This window comes from Protobothrops mucrosquamatus, unplaced genomic scaffold (assembly GCF_001527695.2).
Source record: "Protobothrops mucrosquamatus isolate PMUCROS unplaced genomic scaffold, P.Mucros_1.0 scaffold1099, whole genome shotgun sequence".
NCBI lineage: Eukaryota > Metazoa > Chordata > Lepidosauria > Squamata > Viperidae > Protobothrops > Protobothrops mucrosquamatus.
Genome location: NW_015387321.1, coordinates 130,823 through 157,833, shown reverse-complemented (window position 1 = coordinate 157,833; position 27,011 = coordinate 130,823). Strand labels below are relative to the sequence as shown.

The window sequence follows — 27,011 nt, the reverse complement described above, 5'->3', positions numbered from 1 at the left end:
GTGACCAGACATTTTGTCTTCTGATTTCTCTCTGGCAAAATGCATAAAAAGCCATATTTCTTGGGGATCTTAAAAATTGTATTCCTAGCTGATCTGAAGGTAAAGTGCCATCTAGGTTCTGCCATCTCCAAAAACCAGACAGAAAGAGAGAAGGATTTTGATCCCAACCTCAAAACATATTGTAAAGGAAATAATGCAACTTGGATCATAAACCGCATTGGAAATATTTTTCTGGGTTTCAAAGAGAGGGGTTTTTTTTTATGTAGACTCTCCAGTTTAAAGAAATATTCAGCCTGCTAATATAAATTTCCTATCTTTATCCGCTTACCTGGAAGTAAGTCCTATTGAACTTGGTAGAACTTACTTCTGTGTGAAGTAAAGAGGATACTGCTAAACCACGTGCAATAGCATTGCTATGATTTTACTCAAATATATACAATAACTTTAATACATCCAGGTGCAAATCACATTATACTCATTCTGGGGTTGACCTATTTTCACTCAAATAATAATCATCCTTTGCATATTCTAGTAAGGGAGAAGTTAAATTCTAAGAGAAAAGAGCGCAGGTGTTCTTTTTCTTTACAGTAATGATAGTATTTAATATCTAATAGATCTCCTCTTTAGGAATATAAACAGGGAGAGATAAGTGCAATTTTTTTAATCAAACAATTAAACAATTTCAATCCTGCGAGCTAGGGTATGAAAAAAAGAGCTGTTTTTCAGATTACATACCATACTAACCATGTTTGTAAGCAACACATTTATGAACAAGACAACATTCTTGGGCAGGATTTATTAGAGTATCCTCGGAGTAAGTAGGAAGCAGATACAGAAAGCTATTTTTGTGAAGCCGTGAAGAAGGTGACAAATGGTGACAACCAAAGAAATCAGACTAGCCTTGAGAACAGAGCTGACTACTTGACAACTAATATAATACACTACCTAGGAGTTTCTTGGGTCTTCAAAATGTTATATTGGTGATAAGTCTTTTTTTAAAAAAAGATTTTTAGTGTAATTAAACCAATGCTGGGTGCATGGAATGTTTCCTCTGAAAGGGAATAAAGAAACACATATATTCTATTAGTAAAGATAAAGGTTTCTCTGTCCAGTTGTGTCCGACTCTAGGGCACGGTGCTCATCCCTGTTTCTTGGCCAAGGGAATCAGCATTGTCCAAGGACATTTTCTGTGATCATGTGCCAAACATGGCTATACACCAAAGGCGCATGGAATGCTGTTACCTTCCCACCAAAGTGGTACCTATTTATCTATTTGCATGCTTTTGAACTGCTGGATGGGCAAGAGCTGGAGCAAGAAACAGGAGCTTATCCATTGCACAGCGCTCAGGTCTCCAACCTGGGCTGTCAGCTTTCCAGTTGACGAGCTCACTGCTTTTAACTGCTGAGCCACCGCGATTCCTCATATCCTATTAAGAACCATCATTTCCTAATCATCACGTTTGTAAAAAAAAATAATCAAATTGTGGATTTATAGCCTTAGAAATAATGCCTGGAACTTCATGGGATTAAAATGACATGTCAAATAGTCATTTTTGAATAATCAAATAGAGGAATACTTTGTGCAACAAGGCTGTCCAAGAGCTAAGTTGGTAACTTTTATGGGACATATTTAAAATCATCCCTAGGTGGTGTGAAGATCTAGCATCGTGAGGCTTTTATCTATGTATATGGAAAGTTCTCCAGGAAGATGATTGGATGATGTTTTCCAATCAAATAATGAGCTTGAGAACTTGGCAGAATTTCTTCTGAAGAGGGCTTCAGCTCTTCTTTCCACAACTACTGTACCAGAAAGATTTACACCCACAGCAGGCTACTGAGTCATTTGTTCCAACTATACCTTCTTCCTCAGCTTGTAACCCACAAAATTCACCACCAGTCCCAGATGTTACCATGTAAGAAGGCCTGGTCTATGACTGATCACCGTTCTTTGGAGTTTCAAGAGAGAGCTCTTTTCCAGCCCGTTTGTTAGGATTTAACTTGTCACATGCTCTATAGCAGGAGTCCTCAACCTTGGCAACTTTAAGACTTGTGGACTTTGCTGTCTGAGGAATTCTGGGAGTTGAAGTCCACAAGTCTTAAAGTTGCCAAGGTTGAGGACCCCTGCAATCGATGGGCTCTGTACAAATCTTTTATAAGGATTTCGTAAAGGAAAGGATTTTTGGAGTAGGATAAGGTTTCCTGCTTGAGCAATGGATTGGATAAGAAGATCTTCAAGGTCCCTTCCAGCTCTCTTATTCTGCATAGGTTTTGATAAACCTTGATAGAGAGCCAGCATGATATAGTGGTTAAGGAACTGGACGAGGGTTGTAAGATATAGATCTAGTCTTTCCTTCGGCACGTAAGCCAGCTGGGTGATTTGGGGCCAGTCACTCTTTCTCATCTCCCTAGCTTAAGTTCTACAACCAGCAGGTTGAGAAGCAATGCCTTTGTTGCCTTGTGCATTGGTAGCTTTGCTGCGTCAACGAAGCAAGCACAATGTAAACAAAGCAGAGGCTGCAACTAAGCAGGACAAAATGCTAGGGGAGAAAAAGAGAAGACTTGGTGCAGAGTGCGAAAGACAAGAAGAATGAACATATTTCTGAAGATCAGGGCTCTCTGTGCTTGGTCACATTCTGCCAATCTACGGCTGCTGGTGAAGTGTATTTTTCAGCAATTACCTGTGTGTGTAGGTTAATGGAGGACTGATTCGGGGAGTAAGGTCCCCCAAGGTCATTCCTGAGAAGGTTGTCGCTGTGCATCTTAGTTTTGAGGCAGGTGATGTAACGGTTACAAAAGTCTTTGCACAATTCGTTCACTTTCTCCAACTCCAAGAGATGAATTCGGAGGACCTGAATAGCTTTCACCATCTGCAGACAATTAAAAGCAAGAGCCGGGTCATTTTACTTATAGAAAACAACGAATGCATTGATGGAAGATAATGCCTTCAAACGACGGCAATCAGTTCTGCTATGTTCCTTAATTAATTATGTATTTAATCATTGAAAAATGCAAGCGCGTTCTCGTTTTTGTTTTTATGTTTGAAAAGGAAAAAAACCCATTTCTCTTATATTTCTATCCAAAAAAAATCACAAGTATAGGTGCATTTATGCACAGGCAAACACACACACACACACACACAAACACACACACACACAGTGTTATCTAATTAAACGATCAATGTATAAATCCCTTTATTTAATAATAATAATGGGAAATGAAAGATATAACTTATAATATGGGTAGTACTCAGCCTGTAACCACAATTGGGGGTGAGAATTTCCATGGCTAAGCACAGGGATTGTTAAGTGGCTGTGTCCAATTTTATGACCTTTTTCCATGGTTGTGGAGATGCAGTTATTAAGTGACTCTCATGGTTATTAGGTGAATCTGGTTTTCCCCGTTGACTTTGCTTGTCATAAGCTGATTGGGAAGGCCGCAAATGGCAATCACGTAACTCCGAGACACTGCAAACATGTCGGTTGCCAAGGACCTAAATTTTGATCCTGTGATTATAGAAATGTTACAACGGTTGTAAGTGTGACAACTAGTCACTTTTTTCAGGGACATTTCCACTTTGAACAGTCCCTAAACGGATAATTGTAAGTTGAGGGTTACTGGTATCTATTCTGCTCATTGCTCCTGTGATCAAATAGTTGTTCAGATATAGACATAGTTACATACTATGTAATTGATGGAAAACAGGTCCCAACTTTATAGCACCAGATTGTTGCAATCATAAAAAAGCAAAAACCTTCTTAGCTGCTGTTTTCTTGTTTCTTTCCAAACAATCAATATACAGTTCAACGGAATGTGAGCCTGTACAAAAACTGACCAGTCCCCCATATAGAATGAATAGATGAAATAATTTTTCTCCAAAAAGAACCCATCCTAACACATAACCGCTTCATAGTACTACAATTGCTGTTTGACAATTAGCTGAAAATTTCAGCTTCTTCCTAAACAGACTCAGAAGTGTCCAATCCACACAAAATAATCATTATTTTTAATAACCGACAAATTTTAAACATGGACAATGATGGCGTAGATTCCCCAAATATTCAAAAATACAAGTATACAATGATATCTTAAATACTATCTTAGAAGAATCTTCCCCTTTAATAGGAGTGGAAGAACCTATTTTTTTTCATGGCTAGACAAGTCAAGTGTGACTTGTCTACTATCTATGTAAGAAAAATGGAAGATCATTGAGAATAGAGAAGCAGCTGTGAGTGAAATTGCCAAACGATCGAGCTTCCTGTGGATCCCAGATTTCTAAAAAGCAGAAAACCATGTGTTATGGTAGGTGCTGATGACTTTGGGCGATGAGGGGAAGAGATGTTGTCTAAGAAAAAATTAAAGAAGAGAGGCAGGAGCCTTCAGTGGCTTAACAGTCAGGGGAAGAAACTTAGTTAGGAAGGACCTGCCAAAGATGCTTTTCCAAAAGAGAACTGGACTTTCTTGGTTTTTATTGTTTTTTTTTTCTCTTGAAAATGTTTCGTTTATCATTCAAGAAGCTTCTTCAGTTCTGGCTACAGCTTCTTGGATGAGAAACAAAATGTTTTCCAGAATAAAAAACACAAGAAAGTCCAGTTGCCATTAGGAAAAACATCTTTGAGACGACTATAACCTGGATGTTTGAGAATCTCCACATACATTTAGGAAGGACGTCCCCTAATGGATCAGGCAGTTAAAAGCTTGTACTTTCAAACTTGGAAGATTCTGTAAATTAAAATCCTCAATAAAGTAGATTTAGTTCACCTACTGGTGTGTTTCCTGTTTAGTTTACCCGGGAGGGCTGACACCCTGTCAGAACTGGACTACAGGTAGTTCTCAACTTACAATGACAACTGATCCCAAAATTTATGTAGCTAAGTGAGAAATTTGTTAAGTGAGTTTTACCCCATTTTATGATTCGCCACATCACTGCAATTGTTAAATTAGTAACATGGTTGTTAAGTGAATCTGGTTTCCCCATTGATTTTGCTTGCCAGAAGGTCGTAAAAGGGGATCATGTGACCCCAGGACACTGCGCCCGTCATAGATGTGAGTCAGCTGTCAAGCGTCCGAATGTAAATCACGTAACCTTGGGGATGCTGCTACGGTGGTAACTGTGAAAAATGTCTCTTTTTTCACTGCCGTTGTAACTTTGAACAGTCACTAAGCAAACTGTTGCAAGTGGAGGACCACCTGTACTGTTCTATGTCTGCTAATGGGTGCTGCTGGCGCCACTAAGAGAGGCACAGCTCCCAAATATTCCCCTGGGAAAACTCAGCTTTTCGTTCTCGGAGCATTTTGGAATCCAGCCATGAGAATTCTTAAGAGCATCCTTGATTATTCTCAGCTGACTTCTCTGTTTAACAAGCCCAGAGAATGAAAAAATCTGCCTCGTAAGCTCTCCCTTGGGAGAAGTCTTAGCCTTCATAAAATGTACCCCATAAATGTTAAAAAATTTTACACATAAAACATGCCATGCATGGAACGGAGGCCTTCCATTTTTGATAGCCCCAGCTCCAAATCCTGAATCTGGTATAAAATCTCAGCTATTCACCCCAGAGTAGTAAATCAGCTTTTTAAAAATATTGTAACAAATGGTCTTTAAGTTTCAAACCAGTTTTTTCAACTTGCTAATTTTAATGGTCCCTTTTACCAGCTTATTAGTCACAGGCTGTTCAAGGGGTGGTCCACTACACTTATCAACCTGGAGTTTGCTTTGGATTCTGCTAAGAAGAAGTAGCAGCACGATTATTAAGGAAGGTGCTAACAAAGAGCACAGAATATCAATTTTTCTTCTATGATAATGGAAGGAACAGTTTGAAATAAACTTATCTAACCTCACATTTTTAAATCAATAGAGAAATGGAAACATTATCAATTGACAATCACAGCTCTGCTTAGCAATGCAGTTTGTCAGTAAGGATGTATATTAACTTGTATTGAACTACACCTCTTACTAAACAAAATTGCACACAAAATGCACATTTTGTATTAAAACCTGATGGAGCTGTGGTGGCGCAGTGGTTAGAATGCAGTATTGCAGGCTCATTCTACCACAGCCAGGAGTTCGATCCTGATGGGGTTGAGGTTGACTCAGCCTTTCATCTTTCTGAGATCAGTAAAATAAGGACCCAGATTGTTGGGGGGGGGGCAATATGCAAATAATGCTTCAGCCTTGTGACTCATTTGTAAAGTGCTGTAAAACGCTTTGTGGCAGTGTATAAGTCGGAGTGCTATTGCTATTGCTAAACTATAAATTTGGAGCAAGATTTTAAAAGGAGCTTTTCTCCCATTTGACAAACCAAACTTGACCTTCTCACAAAATTAAGCAGCCAAGAGAAATGAAAATGGATGGGTTTTTCTATCCCCTTGCGGAAGTGTGAAAGCTTTCCTAGCTGAATTTCAAAAAAAGGCAGAAGGGAAAATTAGATAGAGAAAGGAGAGAATAAATTTTATATTATTTGAAACTAAGGCACTTTGTGTGCAAACAGGGGGGAAATTCCTACAACTGCCCCATCTACTAAAGGATGCTTGTTATTAAAACTTCAGCAGAAGCAAACTCAATTGTCCACCGGCTCTCAGTCAGTTCATATTCTGAATTTCTCCTTCCTTCCTTCCTTCCTTCCTTCCTTCCTTCCTTCCTTCCTTCCTTCCTTCTTTCTTTCTTTCTTTCTTTCTTTCTTTCTTTCTTTCTTTCTTTCCTTCAGTGGGGGAAGTGAAGGGAACTCAGTAGAGTCAGTGAGGGAAACTGGATTTGCCTAATGTCCGTGTGATACACTTCACAACTGCAGTGATTTGTTTAACAACTGTGTCATAAAAGGCCATAAAATTGAATATGAGTCAGTGAACAATTGCCATGCTTAGCAAAGGAAATTACAGTCCTAGCTGTGGTTCATAAGTTGAGGAACACCTGTACAGGAAGAACTATTACCCCAATTATCCAAATGCAGTTATCTGCCTGACTTCAACAGGGGAAGCTGGAAATAAAGGAAGAAGTGAGAAGAAAACCAGCCCATTCTTCCCACATACATCAATAGTCACAGAATAGGGCTAATCTAGTACAGTGAAATAAATGTCAAGATGGAAAGTGCCTTCTCAGCCATGAAATTCTGGTTATGAACCTAGCAGAGACACCATCCTTCTGCATCTCCTATCCAGCAAGATTTTTGTCAGGATGAAAAAGGACAGGAATAGAAGTCCCAAGGGCCACTCTCAGCTCTTGGAAAGATCCACAACATTTCAAGAAAGAAAGAAAAGAAAGAACCATGATAGTAGAAGTTCTCCAGTAACATTGGACCTGCTCAACAAACATCTTCCTGAAAGTTAGCATTCAAGGGCAAGGAAAGTTGTGTGTGCCCATGTATATACGCCTCTCTTCATGTGTGTGTGTGTGTGTGTGTGTGTGTGTGTGTATGTGTATATATTATATATTATATATATAATAAATCTCTCAATTATCTCAGCTCATTTGCTCGGGGTCTCTCATTTTATGTCCCTGCTTCGCTGAGCCGTATATCTGTCCGGATAATGAGTTACAGTCCGATGGAATACGTGTGCGGGGTTGTAAAAAATACAGATGCTGAATTAATTGACTGTGTGGCACTCAGCAGCTGATTGAGTTGATAATGGCGAGATCTGACCTTTTTCTAATTTCTAATTATGTGCATCTCGCCTGTGAGGAATACATGATTCTTATTCTAATGATGGTTAATGTCCCTGGCCTTTTCCTCTCCTCTTTGCTGTCAGCTATGGTGGACAATTTACATAGGATTAGTAGCATTAAAACCATGTACATACAACAAATAAACTTTGGGAGATAAGGATCACGGGGAGGGAGGATTCATTTGAAGCATCACGGTTTGCAAGACTTCCAAGTACTATCGCCTGTGAGCTTTAAAAAAAAATCCAGGAAAGCAATAGGAGAGATAACAATAACAGTTAATATATTAATATTAGTAGTGACAGAAGCAGAGTTTAGTGGTGTTAAGAGTGCTGCTATAGCTACAGGAATTAGGTATGTCTAGTTTAATGAAAAGAAGGACTAGGGGTGACATGATAGCAGTGTTCCAATATTTGAGCGGCTCCTACAAAAATGAGGGGGTCAAACTATTTTCCAAAGCACCTGAAGGCAAGACCAGAAACAATGAATGGAAACTAATCCAGGAGAGAAGCAACCTAGAATGAAGGAGAAATTTCCGAAAGGTGAGAGCAATCAACCAATGGAATAGCTTGCCTTTAGAAGTTGTGGGTGCTCCATCACTGGAGGCTTTCGAAAAGAGACACTTGTCTGAAATGGTATAGGGCAGGGGTAGGCAACCTTGGCTCTTTTATGACTCGTGGACCTCAACACCCAGAATTCCTGAGCCAGCATGGCTCAGCTTGGAAACCTCTCCCTTTCCCCTCAGTATGGCTGGCTCAGGAATTCTGGGAGTTGAAGTCCACGAGTCATAAAAGAGCCAAGGTTACCTACCCCTGGTATAGGGTCTCCTGCTCGTGCAGAGGATTGGACTACAAGACCCACAAGATCCCTTCCAACTCTATTATTCTATGTTCTATGTGTACACTGACTGGTTATAGTTCTACTGGAAAATCTGGGGAATTTTCAGATTTTCCCATTCTCCTTGGTGGACAATGGGATGTTCTCCATGGAAAATAAAGATAGCAGCAAGGAACTCAGAGTAGTATTTGATTGTTAGTCCAGATGGGACCATTTTTGCTTCACGCAAAATGCCACTTTGTCACCAAAGGCCACTTCTGTTAATGAATTTGAAAGAAAAATGTAACACATTGGTGGCAATGACCTTCAATTATTTATTGATGCAAAACCAGTGATGGTCAGTCCGGCACAAGGTTTATCTATATGCTGCTAAATTTTCTGACTATAGAATCTGGGATTGGAAATCCTATATGATCTTAGAAATCTTGGTGCAATCGCTAAAAAGGCTCATCTGAAAGGAACTGGGGATTCTTAAGGGCTGTATTAGAAGGGTATAATAAGTCTTCTGGTTATGAAGTGTTTCAGCCACAAGTACAGTCTGGAGCCAAGGACATCCTCATCTTTATTACATTTAATTATGTTCCAGTAAAAGAAGTACATCAAGTGAAGTCAACTGATGAAAAGAGAAAAATTCTGCCAGCCTTATAGGAGAACGGCAGCATCTTATAGCCCTTTTGAATTCATTGGCACAGCTTTAACTTTTGACACTGAATCCCTTGGATAAATGACACGGGATACTAACATAAGAACAGTGAACTTTAATATAATCTGTACAAAAATAGCAGAAGGGAGTTGGAACAAATTGCAAAAAAACAAAACCCCTCTTGAAACCAAGGAAGAAATCGGGCATTTAACCCATTGTGATCTCCTTCAAATCTTTTCCAGCTAACTCCTCTAGAAGAAATGTTCATATTCATGTACCTTAAGGGAAAAAATCCACTCTCCATGAAAACAAACAAACAAACAAAAAGGAAAATTACAACTACTGCTTCTTTCAAGTGTTTTTTTTTAAATAAATACATAACCCTTAACTCGCCTTTGTCCACAACTCATTCATTCATTCATTCATTCATTCATTCATTCATTCATTCATTCATTCTTACAATTTCAACAAGCAAGAAAGACCAAGATTTTTTTTCTGCTATACAGGTGCTGCAGGTATAAATATAGTTTTCCAGGAGAGAAACAACTTTGTCATCAGGAGCTGAAGCTGCAACATGTTGATTTCAGCCAAATATTGAAAGAAGATGCCAAAGGAGAGAGAGTGTTTGCACAGCCTAAGTGGATGTCAAAGTGACCAACCCAAAAAACTCAGTGTCAGCAGTTGTCACTTTCAGGTAGCTGCCAAGGACACACTATTTAAGAATCTGTGTAATCAGCTGTCTTTTTAAATTTGGGTCAAGTGTCTGGCATAGAGTTATTCCAGATCACTACATGAAACTGGGAAATGTTACCTCCATTGAATGATATATCTTAGAATCATTAGAATCACATTTGGCAAACTGAAATTGGGCTCACAGCCTCCCTTCCCCCCCATATTAATGCTGTGTTGACATTTTCTTCTGTGTTTTATTGTTATTCTAACAATGGCAGAATCTGGGGGAGGAATGAAAAAAGGGATCAGCCTAGAATCCTTATGTAGCCAGAAGTGAACTTAATCCAACCCACCCTCAAGAATGCCGTTGATCCTTATCTAATGCTGACCAGGTGCTGGCCATTAGTTGAGAAGATTCCTGTGCACAGGCACTTAGCAATAAATCAGCTTAATTGAACATTTAGTTGTGGACCTGATATAAGGGTCTGATCAGCAAGCTCCCATCTATTTCATTTGTTCACACCCACCAGCTTGAAATGAGAGATAAGATGTGGTCCTCTACCAATCAGCCTCTCCAATGATAATGGCAGCCCTCCAATCTTGATGGCCACACATTTCCCATCGCCTTGGTCCATGGCTACCACCATATTTGAGTTGTTTGAACACAAACTGCTCGAGTGGATCATCCATGATCCTTACAATGGATCATCACTCATGGTATCCCTCATTAAGAGGCAGGGAATGACATTATTAGGGGAAATCATGTGGCATTTCTATGGTTCTGAACCGAGACCTCTGGTGAGGGCATGGCGGGATAGATGTCCTTCAAGGAGCAGGGATATCACTGTGGCAGAGATCAGTGGCAAGAGGGTGCAATTTGGCCAGTGAAATCTATGCTGTTAAATATAGTTTGGCCTTATTTGTTGAAGAAGGCTTTCAACGAGAAGGCCAAGGTGCAGTGAGATGGATGCAATGCAGGCATTAACTTTGAAGTTCAAGGAATATGTATGTATGTATGAGATAAAATGGTGGAAGTGGAAGAATTACCAAATTGTCCAGCTCAGGATCATCACTGAAGAATGGTTTGTGCTCCTGTTCTTGCTGGTGTACGAAGTTCTCAATGTCAACATCAAAGCTGGCAGAGGTGATGCATTCCGAGCCCTGGGTCGCTTGCTCGCATTTCTCAAATAGCAGCGTCAGGAGGGGGAAAAGAGGATGCCTAAAGGGAAAAGGGAACAGAATGACATTTCAGAGACAAATGCGTCAACAAGGCCATTTCTATCTCTCAATGTATATACAGCTTCATGCTGTTCTATATTCATGAATGCTACTGTTCCCCTTCAATTCTTTTTCAAAGGAGATGAAAAAAAATCTCATGTTCCTCAACTTGCTTTAGTTAGGAGGTGCCTGAGAGGTATGTTCAAGCATCTATCCTTTCATCTCACAATTTGTTGGGGGCTTCCCAGCTTCCTAAGCTTCAGTTAAATCCTAAAGGAAAATATCAGGAGAGAAATCTCCCCATAGAGCTTTTTTTTTCTTTTCTTCAGATCAGGAATCAAGAAAAGCAAGAGAGACTGCAGAATTAGAGATGTATAACTAGGGGGGGGGGGAATCAAAACCTTCTACCATTGCCCAATGAGATAACTGAGAAAGCCCCATTAAAAGAAATTTAAAAGAAAGAGAGAGAGAGAGAAAGAAGGAAGGAAGGAAGGAAGGAAGGAAGGAAGGAAGGAAGGAAGGAAGGAAGGAAGGAAGGAAGGAAAAAGAATAGAGAGAGGGAAAGAAAGAAAAGACAGAAAGAGAGAGAGAGAGAGAGAGAGAGAGAGAGAGAGAGAGAGAGAGAGAGAGAGAGAGAGAGAGAGAGAGAGAGAGAGAGAGAGAGAGAGAGAGAGAGAGAGAGAGAGAGAGAGAGAGAGAGAGAGAGAGAGAGAAAACCGCAGGAAGGGGGCTGGGTTGGAATGGGAAGTTTCTTTCAAAGAAGGAAAAAAAAACCAGGAACATAAGAGCAGAAGAACAAAGGGCAGTCTTGCCTACAAAAGGTCTTAGGTTTAAACCTAGCAAACTGGTGATAGGAAAGTCCTTCATTGCTTGACAGCTTGGAAAACCAGCCAGAGTAGCCAAAACAAAGGACAAATAACCAAATCTGGTGTAAGACAGCTTTTGTTGTACTTTCATGAGTTTTTCAGCACTTCAACAGACAGCTTATAAGATATACACCTGGAGAGTATGTTGATACAACCTGTATTCTGCTTTCATTTTTCTTTTTTGTAGTCTCCACACAAGTCAAACTCATCCACATGCAGCAGTCTAGTCATGGACAACATGCACAATCTTGCTTTACAAATTGATTATCCACAATGTTAAAAGTTGGCCAGCACAGGATTTCGGAGCAAGCAAATGAATGGGATTCAGCTAAGAATAGTAAACTTAATGTGATTACTCATCTACTAAGCCTTATCAGACCCGCAGAAACTAAGAAGGAGGGAAGAGGGAGGTGTGTGAAACACTTCATCACCCAATAATTTGCCAGCAAGCCTGCTGAAATAGGGAACATGGGCCAGATGTATTATCCAAGATCCATTTTTCTTTTAATAAACTATATATATTTCTAAAAATCTTCTTGTCGTGACCTTTATCTGGGCAAAACAGCGCATCATAGAGTGACAGTTTTTGAAAGAAGGTACCTTAAATCGGCTAACTTACAGAACGTGTCCAAAATCTGGGACCCAGAACTCCCAAGACAATAATATTCGGGAAAGTTGTATCTGCTTCCGTGCTTTAGGCTGCTGCTGCATGACATCATCTTCATTTTATTTATTAAATTTATATGCCACCCATCTCGTTATCCAAAGAGACTCTGGGTGACAGTTTCCTAGCCATACTCACAATCCTTCACTCCTTCCCCCACCGGGCAGCAGCCCATGAATTAGGAAGGGAGAGAGGGAAGAAGATTTCCAAATTTCCACAAGAAAACTCAATGGGGTTGCTGATATGGATAGGCTCACAATGGAAATGAAGGACAAGACAGAGTCAGATTACTTTGAAACCTGGGACAAATTCTATTGTTGGTGTGAATCAAGGAGAACTGTTCGGGTTTTAAGTTAGTGTTAAGATAGAGATATATAAAACTGTATGTTAGTATATAGAGAAACAAATTAGAGACTGTATTGTATAGAAAAATATGTATATATAGAGATTAAGAATTATACGTATGATGAGGAACAAATTGTTAGGAATATATACACTGGAATGTTACGTTATGTCCATCTGTGTTTTAACTGTTTTATAAATAAAAAACTTTTAAAAGAAAAAAGAAAGAAAAGAAAAGAAAACTCAATGGGGAAGCCAGCAGGAAGTCGGAAGTCCCTCCTGCATTCACTGCTTTTTTGACCACCCTTGGTCATTCTGTTTCTCCATTTAGGTAAGGAAATATCTCTGAAACGATGACTCAATGGGGCATGGGTTGCTGTGTGCGTTGTATGTGTGTGTGTATGTGTGTGAGAGAGACAGAGAGAATTTTTTCTCTCCTTACCTTTGCATATGTGAGGTATTGAAAAGAAAAGAAAAAAAGGACACCCATTTTGCTAAGGGCTGAAAGTCTCACTCTTTATTTAATCAAAGTGTGTTTTCCTTTCTTTCGAGCGTGTTGTTCTGAATGCTTCATCTGGAAGTTATCCCGAGAGTCTGGCAAGTTGAAAATTCTATTATACATAGCCACAAATCAGAGGCACCAATGGGCTAGCCAAGTTTTCCAGGATCAAAACAAAGAGAAGAGCAGGTGAAGGGGTTAAACTCTGATAGAAGTCTTCATTTGCAGCCACTAATACTGCACCATATTACAGTCTAATCTAGACTGATCCCAGTTTAATGCAAGATTCCTCCAGCCATGAGCAGAATACGGAGGTGGGGGCAGGTGGAGGGAAGTTTCCCTGGTCATAATTTAGGCAGCCCTGCCGAGGCTTAGCTGAGGGATATGAAAGGCAAATTCCAGACGGTGTTATGAATTATTTCGCCTTATGAACCTTCCCACTCTCAACAGATGCCTGCTGCCATTTAAACAGCCACTAGATCAATTAGAAATGAAAGGCACAAATCGACCCTGCGCAAGGGCACTAAATTACTAGGAACTAATAATCCGAGCAGTAATGCCAGGTGGTTGGAGTTCAGCGACGTGCAGGCCCTCCCCCTTTCCCCAAACCTTTGCACACAGCACCAATTCCTTTTCAATGTTATGAAGGAAATTAGAAGCACAAAGTGATGGGAGAAGAGAGGGAATCGCCGCTTTGAACTCACCTCACCTGGCCTGGTGAAAGCTCTGAGGAGCAAACTTACACAGGACTGGCCCAAGGCAGAAGCAAAACAAAAAACAATGCTAGACTGCTCCTTTAGACCAGCCCAGTCCTAGATAAACTGTCCAGAGTCACATAGTTGATATGGTTAGGGTAAAAATTAGATAGATAGATAATAGACGATAGCTAGCTAGCAAGCTAGCTAGATGGATGATAGATACTGTAGATCATAGATAGATCATAGATGATACATGATTGATAGATGATAGATAGATGATATAGATAAATAGACAATAAATAAATACATGATAGATGATTGATAGATGGTAGATAGATGATAGATGATAGATGATAGATGATTGATAGATGATAGAGATGATAGATACCTAGATAGATAGATAGATAGATAGATAGATAGATAGATAGATAGATAGATAGATAGATAGATAGATAGATAGATAGATAGATAGATGATAGGTAGATCATGGATGATAGATGATTGATAGATGATAAACAGATGATAAATACATGATGATGGATAGATGATAGATAGATGATAGAGAGATGACAGATACGTGAATAGATGATAGAGATAGATAGATGATAGGTAGGTAGGTAGGAAGGTAGGTAGGTAGATAGATAGATAGATAGATAGATAGATAGATAGACAGACAGACAGACAGACAGACAGACAGACAGACAGACAGACAGATAGATAGATAGATAGATAGATAGATAGATAGATAGATAGATAGATAGATAGATGAGAGATGATGGATAGATGATAGAGACAGACAGACAGACAGAAAGAAAGACAGGCAAGCAGGCTCCTATGGAAGAAAATCCTTTGGAGAGTTTTCTTCTATGCAACAGCCTTTCTCAGCCTAGAGAAAGGTAGTCCTTGAATTATGACCGATCATTTAGTAACCATTTGAAGTCATCAGCAATCCTTAAAAGGGGACTTATGACCTGGATTCAAAGTTCCAATGGCTAGACCCTCTCTTGGGACATGTGACCAAACTTCAGGCTTTGGGCAACATGGCCGCATTATGGCAATTTCCATGTCCTGTGGTCACATGACCAGTTTTCCTCAAGACAGCACCTGTAGTGAACCATTGGTTTGCTTAATAGCACTGGCAGCCACTTTATGACTGTTGTGTTAGCTTAATGATCACAGCAAAAGGCTTGTAAAATCAGGCCGGGGATATGATCGACCCATTTTATGACTGTTATGACTTTTGACTGTAATGAGCAGGTTCCATATATCGAGGGCTACCTTCAGGTTAAAAGAACTGTTGGAATTCCCACAGATCTCTGGGTTGTCAATAGGTAATTGTCATCAGACTAAATGTGAAAAACCCAGGTTTTATAAATTCATTCCAGTCTGTGCTTGTTTTAAGATGCTCCCTTGTCAAGGCTTACCAAATATATGTCACCACCTATTTACCCTCTGGGATCTCACCACAAAATATTCACAGGAGAAACCATACCACTACATAGCATCTGGATATTGTTTATCCTCAACAAACCCCCCATCCCCCACCCATTTTAGAGGATATTCTACATTTTATTCTTTACCACTGCTTAGGTAGCCTGCAATCCATATTTTTAGAGGATCAAGAATGCATTATGGAAGTACTGGCAAAATATTGGCTATTTTCATGGCTCATATCAAGTGAAACCTTATAGGGTATTGAAGGAAACCCATCAGATTCTGAACACTGCAGCCAGCTGTGGAAGAAATGTGATAAATTGACTCAGAATTTGGGAGTACCATCAGTTTTCTCTTTCCAAGAATTAATGCCATTTGTGGCTATAAAAGAGACAAGGACAATGTTTCAATCTGGCATATTTGTTTAGCATCCATTCATCTTGGGAAAAAGTCAATCCTGAAGAGTATGAAGAAAATAATATCGTACAGGAATGTTTTTATTGATTTCCTCTGCCTAAGAGCTTATTTCATTCACTGAGACAACCTGAAATAGTTTAAGCGATAGGAAAAAAAAAAAAGTTGGGAAGAATATTGTAATAAGGGCAGTTGGGCTTTCCCATTGGAGAACTTTGTTTTTACTCTAGAGATCTCAACCCCATCACAGTTTACTTGATATCCATCAATTTTTTTTAGAGGACAAGATTATTTGGAAGTAACATTAACTTTCAAGTAATTCATACTTGTAGTTCAGCCTCTGCGTCAAGTGAATATGCAAGTGCTCAGAACTGGATTTTGAGGGAATGGAAGCTGTTCCTGGGGCTGGTTGACAATGTTCAGCCATCCAGCAATGACTGGGTTGGACTCCCATAAGCTTTCTCTGCTATGTGCATCCTGAGTTGCAGTGTAACAAAATCTGGAAGGACAAATATTGTCTGCCCTACTTAAGAAGACACCATTTTTTGCTTCATGGATTAAGTCACCACCATTCAACCCATCAAAAAGTTATCTGAAACCTCCAAGGGTGAATTCTTCAGAGCATCCCTGTGCTTTACTTCTTTTGCTCCATAAGAAAAGCCAATAATTGAACTGTACTGGTGTTGAGTTCAACCCTGTGCTATATAACCAGCTTAAGTTAGTGTAAAAATCTCTTGAGTCAAGCTCATCTCTTGGTTGCTTCCTGGTCAGTTCCAAGCAATCTTCTTGGCTACTTGTCATTGTCTTTTTGTAGAATAGTTTTCAGCTTCTCAGTTAAGCTACAGCCTTGAGAGTTCTTGGGTATTTCCTGTCCAAATACTAACCAAGGAGCAACCATGTAATAGACAGGTACTGTATATATCAAGTGAATAGAGAAAGTAGTTCAATATTTCTCTCTCTCTCTCTCTCTCTCTCTCTCTCTCTCTCTCTCTCTCTCTCTCTCTCTCTCTCTCTCTCTCTCTCTCCCTTCCTCCAATAAAACACATTTATGCATGGTCTGCTCTCTCATATCAAAATGAATAATTAAGAGGAGAGTGTGGGGAACTTCTATACGAGCTTCATAATACATTCTACCTTCTACTCTGTGAAGTAGATAACACTGACAGATAATGATTCATTCAAGGACTCCCCAAATAAGCATCACTGAGCAAGACTCAAAAACTATCTTGCCAATGTATGACCAGCAATTGATTTATTCTCAATCCAAGTATTGTTCAGCAAAAGCTCTCTAAGTCCCAGTGCCTATTTTGAGAGATATTCCAGAGAACCATTATCATGGCTTAAATATTGCAGCCGAGTCCCTTTGAGCACCATCATCATATTATTGTCCTTTCCACCGAGTCCCTCAACTACCCTAAAGATAATTGAAAAAAGTGCAGTCCGAGGTTGCTGTATGTATAGCCTTTATTTGAAGAGAAAGACTAAAAGCAGACAAAATTAAGACTGTAAAGTCTTATCAGTTTGAATCAGAGAAATGATGATGGTGATGTGATGATGACATACACTCTTTGACTGAAGTCTTTTCACCACTCTATAGGGTAGTAAGTGGGTAAATAGTTATGTACCTATATAAGTTAGGTAGCTACGTAAGTTGAAAGAGAATGGCTCAACTTGATCTTCCTAACTCTTTCAAGACACAGCAAGGACAATACTTCTTGAGTTAGACCTCAGGCATTAGCTTCAACCACAATAGCCCTCCTATTAGAAACAGTTAGGAAGTTGCCATAATCTGAGTTTGCCAATCAATAACTGATCAGTAGCAGTTCTCCAGAATTTCATCCATGAAGATATTCCGACTATGTGGAGATAGGAGGAATTGAAGGTAGCCCTTCCTCATCAGAGTGGGACAACTCGCTGCCACCAACTCACAATGGCCAACTTGCTACGGGGCAACTCACCACAGGACAATTCAACAAATACAAAAGTTAATTTCAAGGGAACCACGGCCCATAATAATAAAATTAAGTCAATCCAGAAATACAAGAATTATAATAATTTTGACAAAAACGTTTTGATCACCAGTCATACAAGTAACTGAATGAAGCGATTAATACAGCATTGAATTGTATCACGGCAAGTTGGCCATGGCGAGTTGTCCTAGACCCCTTCTGCATATAGACAAGAAACTTCTCCACTGAACGATGGTTCTCCTTTAAGGCAAAAAGCCTGTTTATGCTAAGTTAAGAGAATTGGCCCATCTAAGTCCAGTATTGCTGATTTTAAATGGCAGCTACTTGCCCTAATTCAACCCTTTTTCTAGCTAAAGCTGAACATAACTTGGATCTTTCACAAGCAAAATTTGTGGTGTACCACTGAAATACTGCCTCTCCCTCAATCAATAGAAATAAAAGGACCACAATAGATTTGCTTTCTTTAAAAAGACAAAACAGGGTGTTGGTTGGTTTTGTTTTTTTTTACAAAAGACAAAACAGTTATATCTGCTAGAAACCACATCCCTTCTAATTTAAGTTTTAAAAGCTGGGAAACTATTTCTTTCAGCCTTCTTGGTAGACCACACAGGAAACAAGACTAGATGAACTAATTCTACTTTATTGTAAGGCAAATTGACAGAATCTTGCAAGTCTGAAGGTACAAACTTCCCACTGTCTCTTTTATAGACTGGGAGGGTGTCCCCTTGTGTCTCTTTCCCCACCCATTGCATAGCTGCAGGCTATGACCTCTCTTATCTAACCGTTCCCTAGGCAGCACCATTCTCCCTGCACCCATCTACGAAGGTCATTCCTACATGCTATTACATTATTCCTGCCCAGTAATGCAAGGTTGGGATTAATAAGTACTTTAAAAAAAAAATCAAACTAGTTAAAACCTAGAGTGGAGCAGAGCTCACTACTGATCCACCTGCTCCCCACCCTGGTTCTCTTTTTCCTTCTGCCCCGCCCCCCTTTTTTTCCCTACCCTGAAGCCATTCAAAATTTGGAAGAAATAAATCTCTCTACACTAATTCCGGGAAAGTTTGATCCTCGTCAGGGCAGAACAAATAAAAGAGCTGAACTGGCCTGACATTTTACTGCAGAAGAGAGGTCGTTTTCAGCCCCTAATAAAAAGGATTTGACACAGGCTAATAAAGAGAAATGAATTCCTCTAATGGCCTAATTTAGCACATTCAGCACTGTTCTGCCTGCAAGTCAGCCAGGAGAGAACTGCCAAGAGAGAGAGAGGGAGAGAGAGAGAGGGAGAAGAGGAGTGAATGGCATGAAATACAGGGGGAGAAAGCAGAATTTTAAAAGACTAATCAGTACTTCTCACTCACTTTTCTAAAAGAGCAACAGGCAGGGACGGGCATTCTCCGTATTACAAAATGAGGGAAACAGTAGGCCTTTTGCCAAAGTTTGCTCTACCTGAAAAAGGAAGCATACCAGCCTCCCCCAAATTGTTAGGCTGTTAGCCTCACAAAAATCCATTGGTGAAGATCTCACCATCCCTTTAATAATTACTTCCACTACTGAATTATTCGTAGCTTGAGATTCCCNTTCCCCCCCCCCCCCCCCCGCATATTGGAATCTGTATTCTTGTGATTTAAAATTTCTTATCTCCTAGGGCTGCAGTGGCTCAATTGTTAGGACATTGAGTCTTAGACCGTTAAAGGTCTACAGGTCAAAAGGCAGTTTGAGACCTGTGTGCTGCAAGACTGAGTGAGCTCCTGTCACTTGCCCCAGCTCTTGGCCACATGACCATGGAGACCTCTCCGGACAATGCTGGCTCATTGACTTAAGGAATGGTAAGCACCGCCCGCTAAAGTCGGTCATGACTAGCAGGGTAAAACCCATGGGGACACCTATACCTTATCTCATACTATGGGATGACAGAGAATAGGTTTTGCTCTTCTTGTGCCAAGTTCTTCAGATTTTTGAAAGTTCTATCAAATCGCTTTTCATTAATCTTTTCTCAAGATTAATCATACCCAGATCCCTCAGCTTCTCCTTGAGTGATATAATTCCCATTGAACAAACCAAACTGCCCTTCTTTACACCTAATCCAGTTTTTTTTGAACTATTTTTTAAAATATGGTGTCCAGAACTGAACACAATAGCCTAGTTGCTATCTGACCATTGCAAATATATTACTTCCTTTTGATTTGAATAGAAGAGAGCTGGAAGGGACCTCGGAGGTCTTCTAGTCTGGCTCCCTGCTGAAGCAGGAGAACCTATACCACTTCAGACAAGTGACTGTCTAGCCTCTTTTTAAAAACCTCCAATGATGGAGCGCTCACGATCTCTGAAGGGAAGCTGTTCCACTGGTTAATTGTCCTCACTGTTAGGAAGTTTCTCCTTAATTCCAGGTTGCTTCTCTCTTTGATTAGTTTCCGACCATTGTTTCTTGTCCTGCCCTCTGGTGCTTTGGAGAATAATTTGACGTCCTCTTCTTTGTAGTAGCCCCTCAAATACTGGAATACTGTTATCATGTCACCCCTATTTCTCCTTTTCTTTAGACTAGCCAAATCCCAGTCCTGCAGCCATTTTTCATATGTTTTAGTCTCCAGGTCTTTGACCATCTTAGTTGCTCTTCTCTGAACTTTTTCCAAGGTCTCAACATCTTTTTTGTAGTATGGTGACCAAAATTGGTTGCAGTATTCCAGGTGTGTTCTTACTAGGATTTTATTTTATTTGGAAACTATACATCTATAATGAAGCCTAAAATCACATTGTTCTCAGCCACATCATACTTTGACTTGTGATCAACTACAGCTGGAAAAATCCTTTGGACGTACATTATTACTAAATCAGATGTTCTTGGTTATATACCCGTAAAACTGTTCATTTTGCTATGTTTAATTCACTTCCCTAATAAATCAAGATCGTTTTGAATTTTCTTTATATCTTTTACTTATTCCACCCACTTTTATATTGTCTGCAAAGTTTATTAAGAATCCCTCCATCTTTTTATCTAAATCATGAATGAGAATGAAGAAGAACATTGAGCACCAGGACTGAATCTGATGTGCCGACTCGATATCACATTCCAGTTTGTTGAATAACCACTGATGCCAGTCTTGAGCATGGTTTTCAAGCCCACTGTGAATCCACTGAATAAATGTGCCATTCAGCCTGTACTGAATGATCTCGTAGTCATGGGTATTTTGGTAAAATGCTTTGTTGATGCCAAGTTATATTGCATCCACAGCCTCTCCAATCTATGAAGTTACTCAATCAAAAAATGATGCAATATCATAATCATTGGCTCTACTGCTTTTGTTAGTTTTATACATTTACTGAAAACAGTATCGTGTGTTTTTTTTTCTCAATGAAAAGCAATATACAAAACTCATAAATAAATCTGAAGAACTCCTCTGGGTTAGGTAAATGAGCAATAGATGCTATAGATTGAGCTTAGTATTCTGAATTATAAGTATCTGTAAACCATCAAAGGCCTTTAGGGAGTTGGTTGTCTATAAACAACAACAACAATATAATTGATAACATGTTAGGCTATAGCTGCTGGTTAGGATTTATGGAAAGTCAAGCAATAATTGATATTGCGACTTCATGCATGGGCAGTGTTTTTGCAGCCGCTTAAACCTTACAGGTAGAAGAAAAATAAATTAGAATCCAAAAGGGATTCTAATATTCCAAATGTCTTCTATGGTATTTTTGCAGAGAGAAAGAAACTTGGACTGCTTTATAGATCTTCACAGCGGGTTTAATCCAGCTTTGGCCAAACAAGCAAGAGGAAAAACATCCTTAGAACGGGGAAAGCGTATGAGCAGAAAGGATTTCTACAGGAGGAACCCAGAAGTCAGTTTACCAGATAGCAGGGCTCTCCAAACTTATTTCTGAAGGTAAAACAAGAGGGCTAGATTGGCCTTTGTGAAGTTCTTTTTATGGGTGATAAAATTCCCAACACACTATAAACTCAGTGCGGTAGCTTCCCAGCCATTCAACTTTTTATTTTTTTTCAGAATGACCTTGGCCAGGAAAGTCGACCTCAATTATAGACCCAACCAACTGTGCTACAAGCTGACTGTTGGGCACTGCTTGAGTGACCTTGGAAGCTTATATTGACTACAAGGGACTTTCCAGTCCATCACTAATACAAGAGAAACACATAAATTAGCAGGGCATTAACTCTGAAGCTCTGTTCAAAAGCTAGAAACTGCCATCGGTCTGCCAGTACTTTGGTATAAATTCTTTATCCTTGTGGTATAAATTCAGACCAATTGAGTTATTTCTGCGTGCATGTTGCTAGTACGTCATCATCACCAAAACAAAGCAAAGAAAATTGTATTTAATTTGTGATTTATTAATCAAATCGACGTAGCCTCCCGTCTAACTGAAAGACAGCTATGGACTGCACAACAGTAGATTGGTTGGTTATTTCGCCCAACTGGAATTTATCTAGCTAAGATTCAGGTTCAATTGCTAAAGGCTATGCAGGTTTCAAGTGAATATTTCCTCTGCCAAGTGGTGAAATAGAAGAGGTTGTAATTTAAAAACATCAGCAGATGGCTTGGGGACTGATTTTAAGGACTGCTTTTCTGTTTAGGTTTTATTAGGGATTTTAAAAATAAAATACAATAAGGCAATGTAAACCTAATTACAGATTTGGGGGAGGGGTTCTACTGAACATTAGCAGGAAATGCTGCTGCTGGTATTTTATGGTTTTCTATCAAGTTTCAGAGGTACAATTTTGATGGAATTTGGAGGTTGGAAAGAGGGCTCTGTTAGTTCAGGCTACTCTTACTTAGGAGAAGAAAAAAGGGTTGGGTATCATGTCAGGTGCGAAGAATCAGGACAGTGCAGTAAGTTCCTGTTACGATGATTTATTACTCATGTCTATACAAGAATCTAGTCACCTAATGGTCAGCACTAAATTGGAGCTAGAGGAGAGTTAACCAAATTCAAGGAGGGCTGGACTTGGATTGTTTGTGACATTGTAAGGACTCTAGACTGATTTCTCTCTTGACTCCACCCCCAGCCTGTTCTCTTCTACATATCAAGTCTTTCTGGAAGGCTTTTGGTCTGCAGAATAGGACCGATGGCATATTGTCAATGATTTTCTTTCTATTACTGGGCAACATGATACATATAAAGTCCTATGGCCTTGACTTGATTCATCCCACCTTCGCATAGCATTTTTCCCTTTCAGCTCCAGATTTGACAGCTCTTCTTTAAAGCCAGAAAATTACCTCTGCAGTAAGATTTTCCCCAAGCTTTTTAATTTGTAAGAGGGACAGTAATCCCTCAAACCTGTCATGATGAGTGATCAAAAAATCCCAGTGTTAGCACAGATAGCTCTAGTCAGAATACATTTAAAAGTATGATAGAAGCTCAATAACTTACAGGTTTAAGACAACTGAGTGGCATTCCTAATGGTATATATTTAAAATGCTTTTTAACCCAACGTTCAGTGTTAAAAAAAATCCCCAAAGCAGGGAAGAATTAAAAAGCAATTGACACTAAATTAAAAACAATTACAAATAATATGTATTCAATAAAAGTTTCTAAAAATAACATGGTTAAAATTATTATCAGCTTCAGTGCTAAGATTAATTTGGATAGTAGTTTGGTCCGATTTGTTACATAGACACATTTGTTTGCATGCATACATGTTCACTACACTTAGATATTAAAATCAACGAGTTTTGAGAAAGCCATTATTTAAATTTCAATAGGAAGAAGCAGTTATTATTTGATCCAATTCACTCTCGGTAACAACCGATGATTATTGAAATCTTCATTTCCATTTTCAAAATCCTGTTGTATGGAAGGCTGGCTGTATTCCGTCATAATAATCGTTGTTGTGGTGGTTATTTTAGCTTTATCAATTCAATTCAATCTTTTCTTTCTGATTATTTATTCTGCTATTCACTCAAACTGCTCTAATCAATGAATATTGATTAGATATTGCCAGCTGCAAAGTGAATGTTTTGTAAAAGAGCAGATAGGAGTATTCATGAGTGTCCTGCTTAGTTTACACAGGAAAAACTGGGGCTGGATGGTATAGTCCACCTTGAACTCTCCTCATAGGCTAAAATGTTTTATTCTGGATCACTGTTACAATCTCCTAGGATTGATGGAATTTATAGTTAATTCACAAATCTCAAAGGGTCACATGGTCTTTCAATGGAGTTTCTTAAATGAAAGGAACTCATCCATGTTCCTCTGAATTTTTTCTTTTAAAAGAGAGAAGAGCAACAAAGATGATCAGGGGACTGGAGGCCAAAGCATATAAGGAAAGGCTGCTGGAATTGGGTATGTCTAGTTTAATGAAGAGAAGGAAGAGGGGGGACATGATAGCAGTGTTCCAATATCTCAGCGGCTACCACAAAGAAGAGGGAGTCAAGCTATTTTCCAAGGCACCTGAAGGCAGGACAAGAAGCAACGGATGGAAACTAATCAAAGAGAGAAGCAACCTAGAACTAAGGAGAAACTTCCTGACAGTTAGAACAATTAACAGTGGAACAACCTGCCTTCAGAAGTGGTGAATGCTCCAACACTGGAAGTTTTTAAGAAGAGACTGGACAGCCATTTGTCTGAAATGGTATAGGGTTTCCTGCCTGAGCAGGGGGTTGGACTAGATGACCTCCAAGATCCCTTCCAACTTTATTATTATTATTATTATTGTTGTTGTTGTTGTTGTTGTTGTTGTTATTATTATTATTATTATTATTATTATTATTATTATTATTATTATTATTATGCGCTGTGACTGGACTTGCACTTCCTGGTCTGGATCTCTTATGGTCTCGAGTATGACTCAACTAGCGTAGAATATTTTCTGCTCATTTTGCTGAGTGCTGGATGCAGCTTTTTCTTCCAGTCCTGTCCTGATCCTATCAACCTATCCATGTCAACACTTTACTTTTTTTGGAAAGACAGATAGAGGGAAGGAAGAGGACTTTACTGGGAGGGGATGCAAACACAGGAGTTAAGCCCCATCAAAAAGCGAGTCTCTTACACTAGTGTGGAACTTAGATCTTTGAGCGGCTACTCAAGAGGTTTAACTTATTTTCATTGCTTTGATTTTCAGTTCCATATACCCCGCTCCAATTCAAGGGGAGAGAGAGAGAGAGAGAGAGATTCTTTTACTAGAGATTAAGGAAAAGTAAAATAGAAAATGATCCCAAAGCAACTGAGTACATTATAGATTTCAGCACTAACCATAAATCCATCCCAAAGTGCATTTCTCTGAATGCTTATGGAGTGCACTGTAAAAGAGCTAAGCTTCCTGATATAAATGGGGATTCTGCTAAATGTTGCAGTCAGTCCCTGTACGTGAGTTATTACTGCAGCCAGCATCATGTACAGAACACAGTAAAACTATAACTAAAGCAAACTCTGCTGTCCTTTAAAGTGAAATAAATTAAACTGCTCAAAACAAGAGAAATAATAATAAAAATGAAAATGAACGTGTTACTCCCAACCCTTCTTTAAAGTTAGAGCTGATTTGCATTTTCACTAAAGGCATGATTGCCATAAAATATCACTTAAAGAGTCCTGTTCATGTCAGGTCCCTCTCCAGGGGTGAATTGTGTGGGTGTGTAATTGCTGTCATGTACATGGTGATCTCATTTATCCTCAAAAGAAATTATGCTTGTAGTTCCACAAAGCTTAACGTATTTTCCGTCATCACCACTATATGTGCTATTTGTAAGAAGATGATTTTTTCCCTAAAGATATACTGGTTGTTCTGGAGATGTGGAGTTTAGAGGAAACCACATTGTCCTACCAACCTGATATTAATAAAGGATAATATTTATAGCTCAGGGTTGAAATGAGGGGTCCTAACCTTTCCAGTTGAAGAGAGGCAATGCACAACTCAGAGAGATGTTGGTCCACATGAATAAACAATATCAGGTTGAGGGGTCCTTGGTGCTCTCTGAGCTTGGTTGTTTTCTTGCTTATTTATGTAAGAAAACAATCAAGCTCAGAGAGCACCAAGGCCCCCTCAACCTGATATTGTTTATTCATGTGGACCAACATCTCTCTGAGTTGTGCATGGCCTCTCTTCAACTAGAAGGGACAAGTGTAATGGGCTGTGAGAATAAGATTGGGAGGAAGATCTGTCTGATAAATGAAATCTGAGTTCAAAGCAGGTATGTAATTTGAGAGTCAATCAGAGTTGACTCTCCTTAGTCATCTGGAACATAAAAGGCAGGCAAGACTTGCAAGATTTGCTTACTGTCATCTTATAATAATAGATCAGTACTCATAATTTTGCTTTCCTGGTTTGGACTATCTCAAAGGGAGGGCTTCTGGGTCACATTTTGCCTTAAAACATTGTTAATCTGTCCGGATACTCAGCTGGTTTAGGAATGACTCTTCTTTCGGTTCTATCTTTTCTCCATCTCGGTTGCCATTGGCAGCTGCTTGTTATAGCTCAGTTGCTTCTGTCACTTATGCCAATAAATGCTAGGAAGACAGACTCAGCCTCCTGAGATTTAAGGAGTGTAATATGACAAGAGTGTTGGCCTGTAAGGATTCAGGTCTGTCTTGGGCTCCCCTCATCAAGTGTCTCTCTCCCTACCGTAAGCCCACTTTGGGAGGTTTTACACATAAATGCATCTAGGGGAGGCATCTTGAAGGGGGCACAAATTACACACAAGTACCTGCAATGGCCTTAAGTAATCCAAAGCACCATTTAAACTCTCTTTGTTTTGTGTTTCAGGAATGGATGGAGCCCTCCCCTCCTCATTTCCATAGCAACTAATGTATTTCAAATGGGAAAAGTGGAAGAAGATGGGAAATGATCAAAGGCCAATTCCGTTAAGTAGCTTGAACAAAAGAGGTGCCCAAAGGTTGAGCTGTTACTAAGTTCTGCTCCTCCTCCTCATAGACTTGAACTTCACATCCTCAAGGTTAGAGAATGGGAGAAATTTCCTGCTGATAATTTCTTAAATATTACAAGCCCATCCTGATCTATACTGTCACCTCTCATTTGTTAGTTAATTTACCATAATTCACATTAGCTCTTGCTGTTGTTCTTAAATTCAATGGTTTTTAATGAAATGTGTTAGACTTCTAACAATAGCTCTGCACTCTGGATTCTGTT

The 27,011-nt window shown here is 39.4% G+C and overlaps 1 protein-coding gene across 1 annotated transcript in view; it reads right to left on the bottom strand.

Moving 5' to 3' along the window:
* Positions 1–27,011, bottom strand: part of PKNOX2 (PBX/knotted 1 homeobox 2) — a 95,262-nt gene that overhangs the window by 50,435 nt on the left and 17,816 nt on the right. Inside the window, exons 3-4 of the mRNA XM_015820251.1 lie at positions 10,854–11,025; positions 2,679–2,867 (exon numbers count right to left, since the gene is read on the bottom strand). Of these exons, the coding sequence (XP_015675737.1) occupies positions 2,679–2,867; positions 10,854–11,025 (361 nt within the window). The remainder of the gene's footprint in view (positions 1–2,678; positions 2,868–10,853; positions 11,026–27,011) is intronic.